Source organism: Cottoperca gobio, chromosome 12 (assembly GCF_900634415.1).
Source record: "Cottoperca gobio chromosome 12, fCotGob3.1, whole genome shotgun sequence".
Classification (NCBI taxonomy): Eukaryota; Metazoa; Chordata; class Actinopteri; order Perciformes; family Bovichtidae; genus Cottoperca; species Cottoperca gobio.
Genome location: NC_041366.1, coordinates 20,664,689 through 20,682,472, shown reverse-complemented (window position 1 = coordinate 20,682,472; position 17,784 = coordinate 20,664,689). Strand labels below are relative to the sequence as shown.

At 41.3% G+C, this 17,784-nt stretch overlaps 1 protein-coding gene across 1 annotated transcript; it reads right to left on the bottom strand.

Moving 5' to 3' along the window:
• On the bottom strand, positions 1 to 17,764 carry map1b (microtubule-associated protein 1B). Its single transcript, XM_029444306.1, has 7 exons — positions 17,435 to 17,764; positions 15,363 to 15,464; positions 9,416 to 9,498; positions 8,455 to 8,595; positions 3,083 to 8,213; positions 2,732 to 2,970; positions 1 to 2,308 (listed from the first exon to the last, which is right to left on the bottom strand). The coding sequence occupies exons 1-7, from the start codon at positions 17,616 to 17,618 to the stop codon at positions 2,153 to 2,155; spliced, it is 6,036 nt and encodes a 2,011-aa protein (XP_029300166.1). The 5' UTR covers positions 17,619 to 17,764; the 3' UTR covers positions 1 to 2,152.
• Between the last annotated feature and the right edge of the window lie 20 nt (positions 17,765 to 17,784).

The following is a 17,784-nucleotide window of genomic DNA, read 5'->3' as shown; positions in this document are numbered from 1 at the left end:
TCCATATTTTCACAACAGATTTTATTATGGTTGTTTTTGAATGTTTGTTCTTTAGTAGTGGTTCCTCTTACATCAGATTCGCCATATGGGTAGAGGAAATATTGCACACAAACATCAGAAAGCACCAAGGAATACTTTCACTTGAAACTAATTACTATAAGTTACATATGAGTTTGGGAAAAGGGCAGAGAGGATGCAAGATCACAAGACAAATATACCACACAGCTGCAGACAAACATTACTAAAGTTCTCCCGAGAGAAAGATGAGGAGAAAAAGGCAGAGATACATAGATAGAGAGAGAAAGAGAGGAAGTGTAGAGAGAAAGAAGACAGAGAAAAGAGAAATGTCAGTCCAGTTTGTTGTCGGTCATAGTGTTGGTTTAAGGTTCCCCTGCAGGAAAACTGATCTATGGTGGTATCGTGAAGATATTTCAGAAATATCTGGTGAGCTCGGTGAGTCGATAGAACAGCCCAAAGCCTGAAATCATCGAGTTGTGAATGTGAGATGTTTCTCCAGGTGGCCTGTCAAAGTTGATCTGTGGAGTCTGTACTGTTAGTTTGGTTTGTCATGTATGTGTTTAAAGTGTCTTTGTTTTACATACTTTCATCTAAAACACACAAGTCACTCACTCTCGCCTCTGTGTGCTGCCCCTCACGCCTCTACTGGAAGCTGTTCCCTTTTCATCCCGGCTAAAGAGGATGAACTATTTTGTCATAAGAATTTTTCAACCTTCAACCTGAAAATCCATTGTTCTGAACCTAAAATCAAGTTCTATATGTGCACATTTGTTTGCCATTTTAGTTACTGTAGTATACAATGTCATGGCACAACTTGCAAAAACGATAAAATGCTCCTTACATTTATTTATTTAGCCTAGCCCTGTTGTTCCGAATGCAAGTCTGAGCAAAATTAAAAAAAGAGAATAAATCCTAACGCATCATGCATGTCTTCCACTCCATCAGCCACAAAGCTATTTATAATTATAATACAATGCTTTAGAAAAACAAGACATTTAAGATCTATGAAAATATCCTGTCTCATCAGCTTTACAATGGACAAAGGCTTGCTCCCCCATAGCGCAAAGATTACATAAAAACGGGTATAAGAAATAACTTATTTTCTCTTTGTGAAATAACTTAAAATATGTAAATGAAACAGACAATCTGAAATAAAAGGCGATCCTCTAAAAAGCATTATGACAAAATTATAAGATTTTACATGTGACCAAAGGCAAGGGAGAGCATTCTGAAGCAACTTCCTGTTGTGCAGTGTAAAAAGACTAACTGGACAATCAAGCACAATAAATTAAACATAATAAATTAATACAGCAACATAAAATAGATTTAAAACATGCATTTTAAATCAAATAAAACCCAGCCGACTTAAAAACATAAGGTTTCACAATGGCATGGGCACTTTGTCTGGCCCGTGTTGAATATGAAGTCAGACATCATATTAATGCTAATCAGTGTTGGTATCCTTTCAAGTTAGTTAATATCTACCATCATTCAACTATATAACCATTTAATGGTCCTTTTTGGGATTACCTCTGGTGTGTAGAGTTACCTGCCCGCTCTTCTGCTAGTTGCATCAGTTCTTATACATTCATTTAGACTCCCTAAGGCAATAACAGAAAACATGTTGTTTTATCCTTTGGTGTGGATAACAGCCATTATTCAAGATTATATCATATGCAGGGATGTTGTGTTCCTTGATCGCAGTTAAATTGATTAAAAGCTCATGTATTTTGATCTGGGGATGCAGAAGAAACTTAATACATTGACAACAACATGATTACTTGATCTGTACCAGAGTTAGCACAATTGGACAATCATGTTTGCTTTTTGGTTTCTAATTTCCTCCCAGCACAATCGAATTACACCTAAAAATCAGATAACTCCTTGAGGATGTCAAGGATGTTTTACTTTATATAGAAAACAGTGTCCTTTGCATGGAGCCCCTCAAAGCTAATTTGTATTAGTGTTAGTCCTCATTGTACATATTTATTTTCTCAGGGTTTAGTACGCAAGAAGTAGCATTTTATCATATAAGTGTATAAGTGTAAGTTTTATGCTACATGGATTTGTTTTCTTCCTCAAATAATGATCCCTCTCATTGTCTCTGGACCTCCTGATCTCTTGCTGAACAGGCCTACATCTCTATCTTACACGCCGGGAAGGACTCATCCTGCATGACGACAGTGCTGCTGCTGGCCAGGACCATGATGTTGAGCTCCTGCTGCTTGTCGTGGGTCTCCTGGTACCACTCCCTCATCACATCAGTGTCGTGGGTTGGAATCAGAGTGACCTGACACGAGAGAGGAGGGAAGTTTCTACACTCAAGCATTCAGAGAATTCAAATCATCCATACAACGAAACATTTTCTTTGTCTTTCTGTCTCTTCTTCCCTTACGATGTTTGCAGTAAGAATGTATAATAACATTTAAGGTTTATTGCGATTTATTTGTTTTAATTTACTGCTGCTATAAACTACATTCTGCATCTAAATTCAAACATGATGAACAGAGGACCAAAGATTAATGACCAAAGTTAAATTATAAAACATTGCAAATTTTGTTCATGACAATATATTGAATGTTGTTTTTATTTATTCAAACCCTTTCGGCACCCTGGAATTGGGGCGGTGGCATTACTGAAAAGGACTTCAAAATATTTCAAATTGAAGCTCAAAATTGTTTTACATTATTACATAAACTATATTAATACTTACTTGCAAATTGTTTCCCCACTGGGACTTTCCCTCCAGCAGAGCATCAAGGACAGCCCTACTGGGCTCCTGAGCTGTCGGATCATTGCCACTGACCACATAGTAAGAGGAGCGCACCCTCTTAAAGAACTCCGCATCCACATTCTTGGCATTGCAGTGATTAGGGATGTAAACCAAATCCATGTACATGGGAGGACAGTTGGGCAGAGATGCCCCACTTGATCCCTTTCCGCTGGCAGTACCTGAAAGAGGCAAAAATATGCCCTTGTCTTTGATAAGTTCTCAAAACAAATATGAGCAAATTATGTGAAGTAGTAAAGTAATAAATGATGATAATGAGTAAATAGTGCTGACCTGATGTTGCACTTTTTACACCTCTGGATGCAGAGGTATTGGTTGCATTTTTGGCATCTTTCCCTTCTCCGACACTCTTCTTTGGAGAGGAAGTCTTCACGTCCTTCACTTTTGTTAGAGTACTCTTTCTGGCTGGTGAGGAAGACTTTTTTAAGAGCTTTTTCTTCTTGGGCTTTTCTCCTCCATCTGTATTAGCATTGTGGAGGTTTTCTTCAGCCTTGAGGGCCTCTGGGTCCACCATGCAGACATCATGATGGCCTGTAGATGGAGCAGAGTCCCTGAGTGCCACCGGAGGAGGATCGGCATGCCTGTAGGTCAGCGTTCTGTCAGTAGGCAGAGTCTCGGAGTCGTCTTCAGAGTCAATGTTAGCATCTGCTGTAATGGAGGGGCACTCCTCTGTCCCTGGTGGAACATCTGAATCTGTCTGGGAGGGGGCAGATTCACTGATGGATGTGGGTGGGGTCTCCTCACACTGCTTGGCAGAAAGCTTACCTCCTGGAGGTGGGGGCCCTCCTCCTGCCTTGGCCAGAAGCTTCTCCTCATTCATGGCGTTCTCTTCAGCAATGAAGTATTCCAGAGGGTTAGGGTTGATGAATGATGGGGACAGTTCTGTCTTGGGGTGACGATACTCACATGAAGTGACAAGGCAGAGGTCGACATCTGTCTGAGATTGAGCTGAAGGGCTCTTCTTAGTGGAGTCTGGGCCCCTGGAGCCACAGGCATAATTGTAAATACACGGATCAGAAGAGAGAGGTAGATATGATGGAAAGGGGACTTTGGGGCTCACAGGGGATTTTGCCTCAAGTGTAGAATCCTCACATTTAAAAGGATTAGTCTCCTTTGCCGCCGAAGACGGTGAGGGGGAAGCAGCTTTTGGAGGTGAGGGTGACTTGTCGTATTTTTGCTGTGTGTCAAATGTATTAGTAATGCTCTCAACAAATGGTGAAAATGGGCTTGTGCTATCTTTAGCCGGGGGACTTCCTAGCACTGGGGATGGCTCATTGGAATGGGGAGAGTGGGTGAGAGAGGATGCCTTTGTGGTGATTGGAGACTTATCTGTCTGTTCAGCCACAGCATGTAGCATCTCTGTCATCTGACATGGGGTTGTAACAGAGGGAGTAGACTGAGATGCATCTGACGGGGTTGAAGAAGTGGCAAGGACTGAATTGCTCTCTTCAAAAAGAAAAGGCTTCTCCATTGTAGAACTACGGTCTTCAGATGGTCTTCCATCTGTTCCTTCTGATGGGCTGTAGTCAACCTCAGTTGGGCCATTCTCTGTAGCACGTGAGGTGCCTCCCACAGATGGATGTTCTGGAGATTGCTTACTAAAGTCCAGGGCTAAGGAGTGGTCAGGGGACTCCTGGCCAAACTCTATTGACATGGTAGAGTGCTCTGGGGATTTTGCATCCTGTGTTCTGCTTTTAGTCTTTGGTGAAATGTCAGGTGAGATAGACATGGGTCTTGGGCTATCTTCCTTGGATGGAGATCCCTCAATTTCATGGAAGGTGGTTGGGGTCTGAACCACGGAGACAGAGAAAGAGTCATCTACTTCTGTTGAGTGAGGAGAGCCTACTTCAGCATGAGAGTCAGTGGTGGGTTCTGGCAAGGAGCTGGTTGCCAGTGAGGCGGTGGATGCTGAAGCTAAATGTGAAAATGTATCTTCTGCTACCACCTCCTCCAAAGGAGTTTCGGACTTGTCTGATGTGGTTCCTTCTGAAATGGACATTTTACTCTCGTCTTTGAAAGCTGTGAAAGGATTAGTGTCTGATTCCTGTTTAGTCATTGGTGCTGAGGACAAGATGGAATCTCCAGTTTTCTTCTGATCTATATCAAAGAGTATCATTTCTGTCTTTGTTGGGGAATCAGGTTCGGTTGGAGGTGGGCTTTTTGGAGAGGACATTACCCTCTCTACAGGGGAGGAACTTTCTCGCTCACCGGGCTCTGGGGTACCTCTATTGGGCAACTCCTCTTTATCACTTGTGACCTCCACAATTACTGGACCCTGTGCTTCATCTTCTGACACAGGTGGGAGAGCTCCTGCCTTTTCATCTACTGGTGACTGATAGTAAGGTGTGTGACCAGATGATTGAGGCGAGTTAGTTCCTTCCAAGGTCTTGTCATCTGGGCTAATGGAGGGATCAGCTGTTGCTCTGGCGTACCCTGCCATTGTGGTAGACAGTTCTATTGGAGAAGCAAATAATGATGGAGAATCAAACATGTCCTTGCGGTCCACTGAAGGAGAACGCACAAGAGGTGATGTTGTGGAAGTTGAACTGAGTCTAGTCGAGTTTGTGTCACATGATTCTTGAGCTGTTGCAAACCCTTCAGCTTTCACTGCGGAGAGAAACCCTTTACCAAATTTATCCTCTTCTAGCAATGAAGGGGGAGATATCGTGGAAGCGGAGTGGTTGTAGTCCTGGCCTTCTGTGGCTTCACTCTGAGAGTGATCTGACCCTGGCATATCCTGAAGTGGAGACGGCTTCTTCTTATCAAACTCTCCAGATGCTGAGGTCCCAAACCTGCCAGAATCCTGTGAAGGAGACTCATCATTGATGTTTTCATCACTCATAAGATCCCTAGGAGTCAACATCTCATCCATGGGAGTAGGCACACTGGAGATCTCAATGGTGGACTGAGTGTGGCCAGAGGTGACGGTGTAATCCTCAGGGGGTTCATCTCTGTTCTCGTCATCCGAGGCTGTTGAGCTCTCAAAGCCAACTGGAAACATTTCGTCATGGATAGATGCAGCCGGAGAAACAGGTGAGGACACTTTGGGTGAGGCTGAAAGAATCAGTTTCTCTGTCTCTCTCTCACTTATGTGCTGACCTTCTACATTTTTATTAGTTACATCCTCATTGTCTTCAACACTATCCTCTAGTTTGACGTCATCATTTCTATCATGGTCTTCATCTTCACTGGGACTAAGCTTATCTTTATCTGGTTCCACTCTCTGTGGTTCATAAACTTCTTCTATCTCTCTGTTCTCTTCATAATCCGCTCCCTCTGACGTCTCCTCCATTACAGTGCCTTCATCTTCAAACTTCTCAATTACACTGCCATTGAGTTTTCCCTTAAGAACTAGTTCTTCTGGAGTCTCACCATTGTCTCCATCAGCCTCCGTTGTGGTTATACCCTCATCCAAAGACTCTAATGCTTCAGGTGAGTCTTTGGTTTGTATTATTTCTTCATGGTGGATAATCACAGCCTCTTCTTCTTTAATTTGTTGCACAGTTGCATCATCCTCCACCAGCTCTTCAGCTCTAAGCTCCTCAAAGTCCTTAGTGAGGTCCTCTGGTGTGGACATCAGAGATCTTACTGCTTCTAGTTCCTCTGCAACAGCAACTGCACTCGCTGCAAGTTTGCCACTATCCACCTTTGTCTCCTTCTTTGTCACCTTTGGCTTTCCTTTCTCTTTTAGCTTTGACGGGATTCCTGCGTCTTTCTTTGAAGCATTGTCTTTTTTCAGAGGCTTTGGTTTAGGTGCTAGACTCTTTTCTTCACCCGCAGCGGATGTCTTTTTTATGTCTTTAAAGGGCCTTTTGACATCTTTCCTTTGCTCTTTCTTTTCTTCCTTTTTCTCCTTCATAGGTGAGTCTCTTCTGATGTCCTTTTTGATGACTTTCTTTGCCTCCTCTTTCTTTACTTTTTCCTCCTTTTTAACATCGTGTTTAGGTGTATCATCTTTTTTTGCTACTTCTTTCTTTACCTCCTTTTTCTTTTCCACAGACACTTTGGTCTCCTTTTTAACAATCTTTTCAACTTTGGGTTTTATGTCAGACTTTTTTCTCTCTGGAGTTTCATTTTGGGCTATTTGCTCTGCCTTTGCTTTTGCTTCTTTCTCGGGTGCCTTTACCTTTTCCTTTTTCAGCGGGACTTTGTCTTTTTTCTCAGTCTTTTGTGTTTTTTCATGAGATGATTCTGCATCTGTCTTTGCCTTTTCTGGTGCTTCCTCCTTTGACTCCTTCCGGATGCTTTTGCTTGGTGATGGCCTCGGGGTAGATCTTAGGCTCTCTTTGCTGTCTGTTCTGTGTTTCATCTTAGCTTGCTTTAGTGTTGGTGTTGACGGCATATTAGAAGAAATCGCTTTCTGAGTGACAACTGGCTGCTTCAGGAAGTCCAAGTGCTTCAGTTTTTCTAAACCTTCAAAGATGTGATGCTGGGTGGTATTTCCAGGAAAGAGAACGCGGACAACCTTATCTGAGGGATTTGCAGGGTGCCACACAATCAGCGAAGAGATAGAAGTCAAATCTGAGATGGGGAACTCAGATTCTTTTCCATTTGGCAGCAGAATGGAGGCTGTGTCTTTTTCACTACCTTTCCACTGCTTCATGAAGTGTTGCATCTCTTTGCTGTTCTTTGATGGATTAAGCACATACATCTCAAGCTTCCCAACCCCCATTTTCTGAAAAAGTATGAGTGGTTCTATAGTGTTTCCAACAGGCCTCTGCAAAGGCTCTAACCTCAAATTTAGCTTGGTGAGAAACTGCTGAGTAAACGCTGCCTCCTCAAAATTCCTCCGAACTCTGTAATTAGGTTCAGGGTTGTCCAGGTTTTCAGGTAGATTCACAAACACAATACCAATATCTGGAGAAATCATGTTCTTCACCCAGTCGCTGTTAGCTGTCGAACCCTGTGACTGCTCCTCTTCAAGCTCTGCAACCTTCCTCTGCAGCATGCTATTGATGCCTGGCAGGTTGTCGTCACCAATGTGGGTCATGAGGATGGAGTCCACCCGGTCCAGATGTCTCACTAGCTTCCAGAAGCACGATTTCCTGTCCGAGCCACCGTTAATGAGCATGTTGAAGCCGTTGACGGCAAAGAGAGCAGAGTCACCGCTTCCAGCTGGGAAAATGTAGCAGCATGGTTTGGAAAGTTTCAGGAATCCACCTGAGGTTGGTGGTTCTAACATTTCAAAAGGAGATGGGATCTCTACGGATTCAGATAAATACTCTGTGAACTCTGAGAGTCCTTCCATTTCAGGGAGTATGAGAGTGGAGTTTAGTTTCATGTTAATGAAGTCTTGCAGGTTGTGTTTGTCCAAGTTGGTGTTTTTCCACTCCCCATGTGGAGGGCAGGAGAGTGTGAGGTTGGCTTTGTTTGCCGGGTGAATGGTGCTGAGCAATTCACCAATCTGTGCATGAGAAAAATTAAGTGACTTTTATTTTTAATATCTCAGATTCTGTAATGAAATGAATAGTGCTTTGCAATCACAGTTTCAGTATGTGTGTGTATGTGAGTTGTACTTTTTTCTCATTATATAAAAGACAATGGAAATCTTCTGCTAATGTAAGACTTGGCAACATGTGGAAAACAATTATATTACAGTGTCACAGGTGCTTATAATAAAGAAAATAATCATCATGTTGGCTCACCTCTTGGTCGGTGAATATGTCTATGAATTTGAAGAAAGAGAAAGATCCAGACTGAAGAATCAGCTCCCCACTGTTTTCAGAGCACTGCCCTGAGAGAACCAGAAGCTTGTGTCTGGCAGTGTCTGAGATCATCAAACGAACCTGGAGAGTAAATGGACAATACGTTAAAGAAACATTGAGTAAAAAAAAGAAATAAGTAACGTATTTATTTAGAATACTATACAACGATAATGTTCCTGGCTCCAGAGACAGGGAGTACAACGCCTTGCTGCTGCAGCAATCAGCTTAATGATTTAGTGCATTTGAAATATCCCCAGTTTCACGTCACTCAACTCCATTAGCTAATTAGCTGACTTATTCACTCTGCTAAGTTTCCTTTCATCCCTCTGTCTCCTGCCTCTCCCTGTATTTCTGTTGGTCTTTTATTTTTTTCCTACTTCAGCAACATCAGCTGTTCTGGGCGGCTGTTCAGGTCAATCCTGCTGTGCTGTGAGATATTATTAATGCACAGTTTGACTGCAGACATGGCTGGGGGAGGTGGAGGCAACGCTGAAAAGGAGCAGTGACACAAAAGAAAAATCTTTTGTCATCTGTACTCCTGACCCTGCTATGTCTTTTTCCTATCAAAATGAAGGAAAAGCTTTGCTGCAGTAACAAAAGGTAAAGGTCTACATTTGTTGTCCTAGCACTAAGCGAAGCATTAGTCTCAGTCCCTTGAGCTCTTAATTGCTTCTATCTTTTTTTATTCCATCCAACAGCATGAGGGTGGATAATTAGCCAAACATGGTGGATAGTCAAGGCTGCATAATAATCCTTCTCAAACTGTAATAGCTTTGTAAATGTGCATTTATTTATTTAGTTTGTGAATCATCCCTCCTTGATAAAATACAAAGTAATACATAATAAGGAAGAGGTTATAATAATATATTAGATTGTCAACAACAATTATAGATCATTTTACCTCGGTACTGACTGCTTCATCTGAAGGGTTGATTAGCACCACTGTCTCCAGGACATTACTTTTGTGGTGAAGAATTCTCTGACCTGTAAAACAAAATATAAAAATAGTTAGAAACGAAAATAGATATATACTAAAACCGAAGATACTCAATTTATTATCACATAAGAAAAGAAAAACATTCACATTTCAAACTGGAAGGTTTTGCTGAGATAAATTACTCAAATGATTAATTGATTGTTGCAGATTCATTTTCTGATGATCGACAAATCAATTAATCAATTAAACAATTAATCGTTTCAGATCTATACTTGACTCCTGACAAACAATTCAGACAGGACACATTGATTATTTGCAAAAGACCCCATCATAGTTTGCTCTCTATGTATAATATGGGAACTAAATAGGATTTAATCTTGCCATAACATTTCCCCTCAGAGACAGAGCTGTTACACAGAAGATGAATAAATGGAGAGTGACAGGCTCATAATCAATCATCCTGGGTTTTGGATGATTGATTATGATAATGACTTTGATCCCACTGTGTGTGTCTCTGTGTGTATTAGGGGGTTATCCTCTAGTCCAGCAGACGAGGCGGTCTAGCCTCATTATTTACCCCAACACACACTCTTCACTCACTCAATCTGTCGTTATTTCTTCCCCTTGTTTACTCATTTATTTTTGTATACATGAATCAATACATTTGCCTAAAACTGGTTTTATTTAGTGAATTTAGATCAATTTCAGAACATTCTGGTAATAAGACAAACAAGAATAAGCTCCAGGGTCTAGACGGCAGTGAGGTGAATATAAGCTTTAAATTCAGAAGATGTGTGTGTCTCCGGAGACGTGATTCTGAAGCAGCTATCTGGCTGCTGGGCCGACTCCTCCATATATATTTCATATAGCAGATTCTCATTATGGAGCACATAGCCATTAACCCTGCTCCCAGAGGACTGTCACTGCTTATGGGAAAACTCTTTCAATCACTGCTGTTAATAGTGAACTGGCTGCTACACAGTACGTGACATTCAGCTTCTAATATTCTAGGGAGTTCAGTGATGGTAGAAATAATGACTTTTCACCCACTTGTCAACCCTTTAGCAGTTCCGATATTGCACTCGACATTATTTGTCTGGAGGGAATAATATTCCTAGTGTGACTTTGAATTTGAGCTTTTATATAAAATCAATTTCATAGCAGATGCTTCAATGACAAAGAAACGAAAACCACCTTTTTCTGTGGGGGGAGTGGTTTTTTTGCAATTCTTTTATGCAAGTTTTGCATTAAAATGTCTCATTGTTTGATCTAATTGTATTAATATTAATAAAATGAAGATTAATTCACTGAAATTAACAAGCCAACACAATGTAAAGGTAATGGTGGTTGATTGTTTATTATCTTAAGAGTGAAAAGCCAAATTATTGCTTCAAGAATAGGATAGGATTAGATAAAAAGCTACATGATTAAAGGCAATTTTGCCTGAGACTACATGTTTTCCTAAATAGAAAATATACATCTGAGTCAAATGATGGTTATTAATGGTCTACTTTCACTAATTACCAAAGCAAACTGTCGGCCTGTTGAATGGATTGCTATTCAATTCTGTGCAGACATTTATGATACCCAGTGGATGAAGCCGTCTTCCTTTAGTGATCTCTTGACCTTTCTGACCTGACACCATGACGTTGACATTCTCGACATCTGTTGAATGGATTACCGTCAAATTTGATACAAATAATATTGATCCCAGAGGATGAAGCCCTCTTTCTTTGGTGATCCCCTGACATTTCCTCTCCTAAACACCAAATACCTGCAGAAAAACGCATTCCTATCAGCTTCAGCTGTGTTTAGTGTAAATATGGTAGATTAATATGGTAAACATTACACCTGCTAAACAGCAGAATGTTAGCATTGTCATTAAGAGCATGTTGTATAATCGTATTAGCACTTAGCTCAAAGTACTGCTGTGCCGAATACACCCTCACACAGCAGCTATCATGGCTCTTATTCTTGTTCTAGAATGAAGCGCACCTTGTGTTACCGGTAAAAACAAAACACATACGTATTACTATTACTTTAATGGTTTTATTTCAGATCTGATTTTTGCTATTTTTCAGTTTTAAGTCATAAGACCAAAAGGTCTTGATTTTATATCCTCTGCATGTGCATTTTATTAGCACTTTGAAGCAGAGATTAGTATCAGTCTTATACCACTATCATCAAAATCCCAGTGGCCTCTGGGAGAAAGTAGCTTCGCTCAGCTTTGTTCTGACGAGCGCTCCGTAAGAACAAGTGACTGAGGAAACATTTGTCTGTGAAATGAGAGAGCAATCAATCATGGAAGTCTATCGTTCATCCTGTCATGCTACTATACACAAGCCAGTGCTAATGTAAAAGTCTTTTTCTTTGTTTGTCTCTCTGTGGGTTACGCCCCGGTTCCTGGTTTCATGTGATGAAGCAGAAATGGTCTGTACATGTTAAGGACTAGCGGAGCCACTATCACCACCATCGCCACCACCACGCTGCCAAATTGCCGTGCATCTAAGCCAACTCGTCAAAAAATGACAGCTTGTGCACTGAGGCTTGCTTGAACCTGACAATTACCTTGATCGATATAAAAATCCTTAATGCCCAGTGCGTCTCAGCAGGAGGCGAGGTAATGTGAAAGGCATCACTAAGCATTCTCCTTCTGGCTGAATAGAAAGTGCAAGAATGGTATAGCCTGCCTGCCTGCCACAGACTGAACCAGACACAGGAACATCAATGTGGATGGCACCACACCAAAAATAGATCATTGGAACAACTACATCCAGGACTTCATGCAAGACCTCTTGTGTAAGGATTATAAATGTATCTCCTCAGGTGGATGCCATGTGTGTGTCAGCACATTTCTATTTCCTGTCATTTCCTTTTCCAGAATAATTGACTTTCAGCAGCATGAGGCCCCCCCAAGCACAGTGTTGAATGTCACTTGTTCCTGTGTCACCACACAACTGAATTAAAAAGGGAACTGGTATACGTAATATGTCTAATGAACTGCTACTGAAGTCGGCTGAGTCGTAGAGCAGTCAATCACCTGCGTCGTAGTATTGATGCCTCTAAATAACGGTAAACTTCTTTACGGCCGTAATCTAAGGATTAGCTTGTCAAAACATAAGACAACCTGTTAGGAGAAAGACATCATCATAGCTTCCCACCACTTGTTTATTTCCCAATTCTTCCGGCTTTGAAGAGTAGTGCGGCTTGAATGTTCTGATGTACTGCTGCAGAACAGTCAGGATCAACGGTTTAATAGACATCGAGAGTACAAAGTCAGTAGGGTCTTTATCTCTGACAAATTCATTCGTAAAAGTCAACACAATTCTTAATTACTATTGATCATAAGCTGCAATGTTGTTTTCGACAATCTCACAAGGAGGTTCTTGAGTGGATTTGTGGTTTAGAGAAAGCCTTCTTAGGCTGTCTGCATTGAAATGCTGGGAAATCTATACAGAACTGGAAGAATCATATATCAATCAGGCAGCCACCGGGGGTCTCCTGTCTTTTCCCCTTTTCCCCTCCCTTCTCCTCCTCCTCACTGTGGGGTCCAGACTTCCTGTTCTCTAACGCAGTGTGATGGATGTTGTATCATTTGTCAAGCAGACAGATAATTGCATCCGTCCTCCTCCGTCCGATACCACCTACTGGTTTATGTTTTTCTGTAAGCACTGAGCCCTAAACAATGAATTCACTACAAGCTGAAGGTAAACATATAAAACTAACTACTTAACTGATTGCTCTTTTCTACACCTAATATGAAATGATACCTTGTATGAAGTCAGCAGCTCAGCATCCTAATAAACCATCTTTATCCTGAAAAATGCTCTTTTTGTTTGACTGGGGTTGACATTTTGAAAAATCCACCTGATAGTTTTCTTGGCAAGAGTTAGATGAGAAGATTGATACCATACTCTTATATCTTTCCAGTAAATATAAGGCTACAGCTAACAGCAGGTTAGCTTAGCTTAGCATAACGACTGGAGACAGGGAGAAACAGCTAGCTAGATTTAAGGTTTTGATTAGTGAGCTTTGGCGAATTTTGTTACTTTAATGCTAAGCTAAGCTAAGGAGCTGCTGGTTGCTGCTTCATATTAAGCAAACGTATTTGAGAGTGTTGAGTTTCATCTTACTCTCGGAGAGAAAAGTGAATAAATATATACCAAAAGGTTGAAGTATAGCTGCTTATTTGGGTAATTCACAAGTTTAGATTCAAAGTACACTTCTATGAATGCATTTTTTTTTACTTTATGCAGGGAAACCGCCCTTAATAATCATAAAAGCCTTGAAAGTGCTTCTAGGAAGTCCTTCATACAGCAGTTTGTGTATTAAAAGTTCAAAAGACAATGGAAATCCTCCCCTCGAGACATACACTTGGTAAAAAGCCTGAGGCGTAGAATATAAGAGAACAATATTATTCCAGTTTTACTGCTTATGCAGCAGCTACCTCTCCTCGCTTCATTAATTCACTGATCAGAGCTGCATTTCTGTCTCTGTTTAGCATCTATCTTCACCCTATTCTCTCCTCCAGAACCTACTCTATGTTTGTGTCTTTCCTACCTCACCCCCCTCCCTCCTTTGCGCCCTTGTTTGCTTTCTCTCATCTTCTTTCTCTTCCCCTCACCCTCTCTGTACCCCTCCCTTTTTTGTTTTCATGGACAGACACTTTCCACTGGGGATTCTGCACTGCTAATTACTCCCGAGTCAACTGTGCATCTAGTACTGGGTTGCAAGGCAACAGCACACATGGAGGAGGAGAATGGAGGATGGGAAACTGTTTAAATAAAAAAAGGATTGATGAAAGGGATTGGGGGGGGGGGGGGGGTTGGAGTCGCTTTGAATTCTATCACATATAAATCTACATGTTTCACCTCCCTCTCAGCATATTGTACTTCCTCTGTGGCCCAATTCTGATATTACAGTATTAAAATAAATCCTGATTAGTCAGCAGCAGCAGTAGTTGGATCAATCTATTGTGAAGTATGAAGCCCTGCTGGTCGTATCCAATATGGAGCAATGCCAAGCAGAGGCTTTAACTGCTGCTGACCGTCAAGGCCATACTGCCCACTGACAGACCACATGTCCTGCCACACTGGATCCCTTCCATCTTTATGAGCCGAGCCCTCACCTTGCAAATACACAATCCAACAAAACGCTGAGAGGGCGTATCCAGGAGCAAGTCAAAAAACCCTCTGACGTTGTAGCGCAGGATGTGATAGTGTACGCTGCTGAACAGTGCAGCATTCAACTGTAACCGAGTATATTTACTTAATTAAACAGTTTTGAGGTAATTGTACTTTCCATTTTATGCATTTTATACATTGTAGCTTTTTTTCTGACAGCTGTAGATATTCGTTACTTTGCATTTTCTGCAGATTATCTTTCATGCAAAGCAAATGCAGCTTTTAAAACAATATTCAGTGTTCAGTGAAAAATATCTCCTTATTAAATCATTTAAATCTGGAATTTAAAATGTATTTTATGACAATAAGTGAAATAGATCGAGGAATATTTGAACTAATTTCAACATTTTCTAGTATAAAGAACAAAAACCAGACACATTTCGTCTCATTTTAAGATACAGAAGCTCATTTATGGGGCATTTAAATTAAAAGCAGGTTGAAATATTAAGATTCTTAGGACTACAGTGAGCAAATCTTAGTTTATGTTTTTATAGGATTCCATTTTAGACGGAAAAGTCTTTATAAATTTGAAGGTTTTAAAGCCACGTTGTCAAACAACAACAACAATGCTGCTCACGTGTTAATGCATTGCTGGTAAATATTCTACAGTATATATAACATACTCTACATCGGAGTACTTTTACTGCTTTTAGCTTTATTTGTCTATTAACATAATCAGGCTGCTCGTGTGAAACTATCAGTGAAAATGTCTTTCATTCCCAGTTTACCTCTGACGTCTGCCGAGAAACGAGCCGAGTGTCTGGAGACAAACAGCTTGAGTTCCTGGTCCAGGTTGCAGTCGATGAGGTTGGTGTCCCATGAGCGGATCCCTGCAAGATAAACAAACAAAGAAAATCAACAAGAAAATAAAAAAAGAGCGAGGAGAAGAAAAGACGCCAGAGAGGAAATAACATTTAGCTTCACTGTCTGAAAAAGAATGCACACAGCAGACACTTGGCAACAGGTCCAACAAATGTGCAAAGTCTCACCCTCACCCACACATCTATGCTACTGTATCTATTGATCCTTTGCCTCCAGTTCATTTAAAAATATTAGAATGAACAGACGATTTGGCATGAAAATTAAATCTATAATAGGAAATATCTATAGCCCTGTTTCTGTGTGGCCATGGGCCTGAAGCTGGGAGCGTCCGCTGAGCTGCTGAGTCACGATGGTATCATCCTCTCTTCATAATCATGCAGAGTAACGGCCTGATGAAGGCCTCTGTGAGGTTACGTGATGATATGAACTGGGAATAAACACAAAGGGACTTTAAAGTGTTTATATGTGAGATATACTGCACACAAAAGGTGGACAAATAAGTTTATTTAATTCACAATATTACTTTTTACAGCAGAAGGCCTGAACTGAAAACAGAGGGTGTGGCAAAAAATATGAGACATTAATTAATAAGAAACAGTGATGAAGATGATAGTGTGTGTCACATGTTTATACAAAATAGATTATAAGAATGTATAAATGAAATAAAATATATATTTTTAAGAACAAAAGAAAAGCCTTTAAAGGGCTCGAAGGGAAAAATTGCCAAACAATCAAAAGGTCCAGAACAGCTACTCAAAGACCTTGTGTGTGTTTGTTTTTCTTTCAAGGTCAATAGTAAACTTTTGGTCTCAACATAATAATCTATTAAATTAGCATAATAATATCAAAATAAACAGTGACTCCGACAGGTTAAACTAGTTAATGTGTGATCCTGAAATCAGGTGATAGCCTAAAAGTAAACACTTCTTCACTGGGTTTTACACACACACAGCAGGCCTACAGTAACTGCACCATATCCCCCTCTTTCCTTCTCCTCTCTCTCTCACAGACAGTGCACTCGGGCCAGGGAGACAGACCCCTCCAGCAGCTGTGGTATTTATAAAACGCCCTGCTCAGTTTGAAAATCCTTCCTTGTGGCTTTCCGTAGGGACCGCAGTGCGGACCGAGCCACGCCCACCAGCCGGTGAGGGATGAGAGAGCTGGATGCGGGATGATGATGAGGATGATGATGATGGAGAGATGTTCCCACACAGGATGTAAGAGGGAATTAATCTATTCCGTTATCAAAACCAGGAAGTCATGTCAGTCTCAAAACACAATTCATTCAGCTTTTTAGCGAAGCTTTCTTCCACAACAACACGAGAGACAAAAGCTGCTGCTAAAAAAAAAAGCACCGTTGTCTCTTCCTGACTGTACACCGATGCGTGGGACACTCCACGATCCTGAAACAAAAGCCTGACGCACCTGCTTACAGCCCTGGCAAGATGCTGCGGGAGAAGAAAAAAACGCAACTGCACTCTGGAGCCAAAGAAATGCGATATGCTGCATTATTTGACGCATAGTCCAGATTTAATGCTGAATCATTGCTGGCAGATTCATTAGAGGACCTGGCCCACGTGTGTGGATGACAACAGTTGGGCCTACTTACATTAATATGATAATCACACGGAACTAAAGTGCTCATAAACACAGTGGGTGGTACCTGTGGGTTAAAAGATGTGAAGATTTGGCTTCAGGTTATCGTGATGAAACTGGGAGGGGCTCATTATCCCCTAGTATAACAATAAACATCACTTCTATTTCAAATAGTTACACAATAAATATTAGGTTGTGTATGACACATTATTATGCGTAATTCGATCAGGCGTAATGTATTGCGTAAAATCCAAACAGGTGCATCAGCAGCCTACATGACTTTACAGCTATAAGACGAACTTCTAAGCTATTACATGTCTGTTCAAGTTGTTATTACGATGGTAAGTTCAGCTCTCTGTGGCCTCAGAAAGCTCCCTCTTACCTTTCTCTATGTCCGCAATGGCACACTTTAGGTGATCATCCGTTATGATCTCCCCGATAACCACCAGGAGGTAAAATTTGCTGTCGTTGAAGTGGTGCGAGGGGCTCGCGGATGCCGGAGACGTCCCGGTTTTGCTTTGGCCGCCTAAAGTCTCCATTTCTGCAGATACTACCAGGGTAGCCATCCTCTCCTCTGTCTGTCTGTCTCTGTATCTCCAGTATACGCGGGCAGGATCCAAACGGCAGCCTCCTCCCTTAATTCGCTACAGAGCGTCGGAGTGGACTCCAGACATACAAGTGGAGCCTTGATAGGAGTGGCCCTAGCTTTTTATACCAGCAGACATTGTGTCA